This window comes from Bombus huntii, unplaced genomic scaffold (genome assembly GCF_024542735.1).
Source record: "Bombus huntii isolate Logan2020A unplaced genomic scaffold, iyBomHunt1.1 ctg00000098.1, whole genome shotgun sequence".
Taxonomy (NCBI): domain Eukaryota; kingdom Metazoa; phylum Arthropoda; class Insecta; order Hymenoptera; family Apidae; genus Bombus; species Bombus huntii.
In genome coordinates this window covers 144,403-147,532 of record NW_026099353.1, presented here as the reverse complement: position 1 = coordinate 147,532, position 3,130 = coordinate 144,403, and the positions used below count along the sequence as shown (strand labels likewise).

At 34.1% G+C, this 3,130-nt stretch overlaps 1 protein-coding gene across 1 annotated transcript; it reads left to right on the top strand.

Moving 5' to 3' along the window:
* Positions 1–280: 280 nt before the first annotated feature.
* LOC126876836 (venom serine protease Bi-VSP-like) lies at positions 281–1,019 on the top strand. Its single transcript, XM_050639702.1, has 2 exons — positions 281–429; positions 757–1,019. Exons 1-2 carry the CDS (start codon positions 298–300, stop codon positions 910–912), a joined length of 288 nt encoding a protein of 95 aa, XP_050495659.1. The 5' UTR covers positions 281–297; the 3' UTR covers positions 913–1,019.
* Positions 1,020–3,130: the final 2,111 nt, after the last annotated feature.

Below are 3,130 nucleotides of genomic sequence, written 5' to 3'. Positions count from 1 at the left end.
GAAATTTCTTACTGTACACATATATTGTGTCATAAAGCGTGTATAATTCTTTCTCATACTTTTGGTCATTAGTTTCCTGCATTTTCATTTATTTTTTTATTTTTCAGGGTACGTATATCCCATTTGTACGAAAGAGCCCCTACGAAAGAGCAACTTCGTCGGCTATAACCCCCTTGTTGCTGGATCGGGAGCATTAAGATATAGTAAGTGATATCAATTTTATAATAAAATTAAATAGTTCCAGTCTTAAATATCTTTCTTATTTTCTTCGTAGGACGACCACGACGTAATGCATTAATGGAAGTACAAATGCCAGTGATTAAGAACGCCGAATGCAAAATAGCTTATTCCAAATTTCCTAATGCACCTGATATCACTGATGGTATAATATGCGCCGAACATGCTCAGGGTGGAGAGGATTCTTGTACGGTAATTAAGTTACAGAGTTACTACAAACTATACGGTATCTGAAGACACGTCGATTCGAATTAACATCAAATCGACGTCTTAAACATTAAAAATAATAGATAAACACAATTTAATAGTTTTGCCCACTTCTCACACCTCGTTATGGTATTTAATCTAATTTCCTCTAATCTTAGTTTTGCTCAAAATACATATAACATGTACGTTATAAATTGGAGTATTTCAATACACAAATCAATAGAAGATTATTACTGTATATAAGTATAATTTCAATACAATTCGATCGATATATTTCAGTATCTTTGATTAAAAATTTAACGATCCTTTCAGGCTGACCGCGGCGGATCACTGCTGATACAACATGAATTAACCTCGTATTTAATAGGTATTGTGTCTTATGTTTATAAGTGCGGCACAGCTGGGTATCCCAGCGTTTACACTAGGGTCACATCGTACCTTGACTTCATTCTCCAAGCGATGCAATAATATGATATTACTGTTCCATAAATATCATTGTGTAAAAAACGTAAAGTTGGATTTTCTTATTGTGGAGATAAGAAACAGCTCAAATTTACATTGTTTTGTACGTTACAAATTATAGGCTTAAAATGTACGAAATGTAACTTTGAAACGACACTAATTTTTTACGCACGATAAACCTCCACAACTTAGGTATGTAAAGATGATAAACGTATATTAATTCTATTAATTTGGTAATAATAAACCAACTTTCTGAGAAGTTCTGTAAATTTCGTTTCTTTTGTATCAAGAGAATAATGGAATATTCCACTTAGATCGTATACTTCTTGTATGTACGTACAAAATTTTCCGGCTAATCTAAAACACTTCATAAGATAGAGAGCTTCTGGAAATTCGGACACAGAGAGTGCATAAAATACAAGATAAGTCTCGTGTCTTTCAAAATTATTTTTTATTCGCTAAAAACGTCCTGTGTACTCATGCAATCACATGCAACCTCGAAACTTCACTTATTTTTTATCACTTTCCAATTCAATACACAGTTTCTGCATTTTTGACTATATGTAAGAGAAATTTCCATTCAGCCAAAGGTGTACTTACAGATTATAGATTCCTATACGACTCTCAGTAAAAATTTATCCGCACTCCAGATAGTTAAAACTTCTGTCGACCGTATTGATCCATCTGCACTCTTCGTATGACGTCAATATCTGTTCAGTGCTGCTGCGCAGGTTTCTTTGTGTTACGTCAATTCGTTTGTGACCGTTGCGCGAGTAATGGCGCTTTGCAATGGTGATTTGCAGGAAAACAGTGCAGGATGCTGTGATTCGTTTCTTGTGGTCGGAGGTTATGTTTGATGCCTATATTTATCAAAGATTTAATGCACATTATGGAGAAAGTGTTTTGTCACGAAGTGTGTTTGAATGGGCACAAAAGTTCAAAGAAGATCGCACAAGTGTTATGAAAAAACAGCTGGACGCCCGTCCACATCCACGATGACAACATTGAACGTGCTCATGAACTTATGCTCTATGGAATAGACGAGTGACAGTGGATAATGTGGCAAATCATTTGCAAATCAGCCACGGCTCTGCTTATGCAATAGTACACGACAGATTTGGATTTTAAAAAGTTTGTGCGAGATGGATGCCGAAAAAGCTGATGAAAAGGTGAAGACGACGATGCATTCGTGGTTCGCAGCTCAGCCCAAAACATTTTTTAATGAGAAAATATAAAGGTCCTTCGGCAAATGGACAAAGTGTATACAGAAATCGAGTGATTATGTCAAAAAATGATGTATGTCTTTTTTGACAATTGCTTAAAATAAATTCTACACCGACAGAGCGGGTAACTTTTTACTCACCCTCGTAAGACACTTAAATTTCCAATCTATTATGATGAATAAAAGAGCTTATACTATTAAATCTAATTGTATTTTGTTGCATGAGAGTACACGTGTATGTGATGTACATTACCTTTATATCCCCTTGAACGCTTCAATATTGCGCATATATACTATATTTTGTACAGCTTCTATAAAATTTCGTATGTTTGTTTAGGCTGTTAATCTAGAGGCTGGAGTACAAAGAAGTGGCACAATGATGTGGGCTGATGACATTTATAATTATCAAGGAATCACCCCTACATTCGCTCAGGTATATATCGTTGACTATAATGTATTTAACATATATGATTGTTAGAATATTAATAATTAATTTTTAATTCTATCAGAATTTTAATGAAACTGTCCCTTGGGAAGGAAGAACTGATACCTTGATATCACGGTTTGTACATCCTATATATACGACAAATTTTAGAACATTATATAACGAAGAACCAGATCGTCGTGGCCATGTGATGTGAATAAAAGGACTTGAATTTGATGATATTTTTATAATGTTAGATAACATAACTAAGTATCTTCACAGTAAGATAGGATGACATGGTTTACATGATCTTAATGTTGTTCACTCGAGTGATGATATTATAAGGAAAAGTGTAATATCACAGGTAGGATGATTCATAATTTAGAACTACTAACTCATGTATGTATTAAAAATTAAAGAAATATATTAAATTTTATAGGATATTTATGTTTAGTAACCAGTAATTCAGAGATTGGTATTCATGGTTACTATAACGAGGCTGTAGAAACGCACCCTTTCTTCTTTGCAAATGGTCCTGTATTTATGTCTAAGCCGAAACTGGAACCTCTGAATAATTT

Bases quoted from the DNA above. Each gene is read 5' to 3' on its own strand.
- LOC126876836 (XM_050639702.1), top strand. From the start codon at position 298: ATGGAAGTACAAATGCCAGTGATTAAGAACGCCGAATGCAAAATAGCT. The intron at 430-756 runs GTAATTAAGTTA...CGATCCTTTCAG, and splicing joins GTGGAGAGGATTCTTGTACG to GCTGACCGCGGCGGATCACT.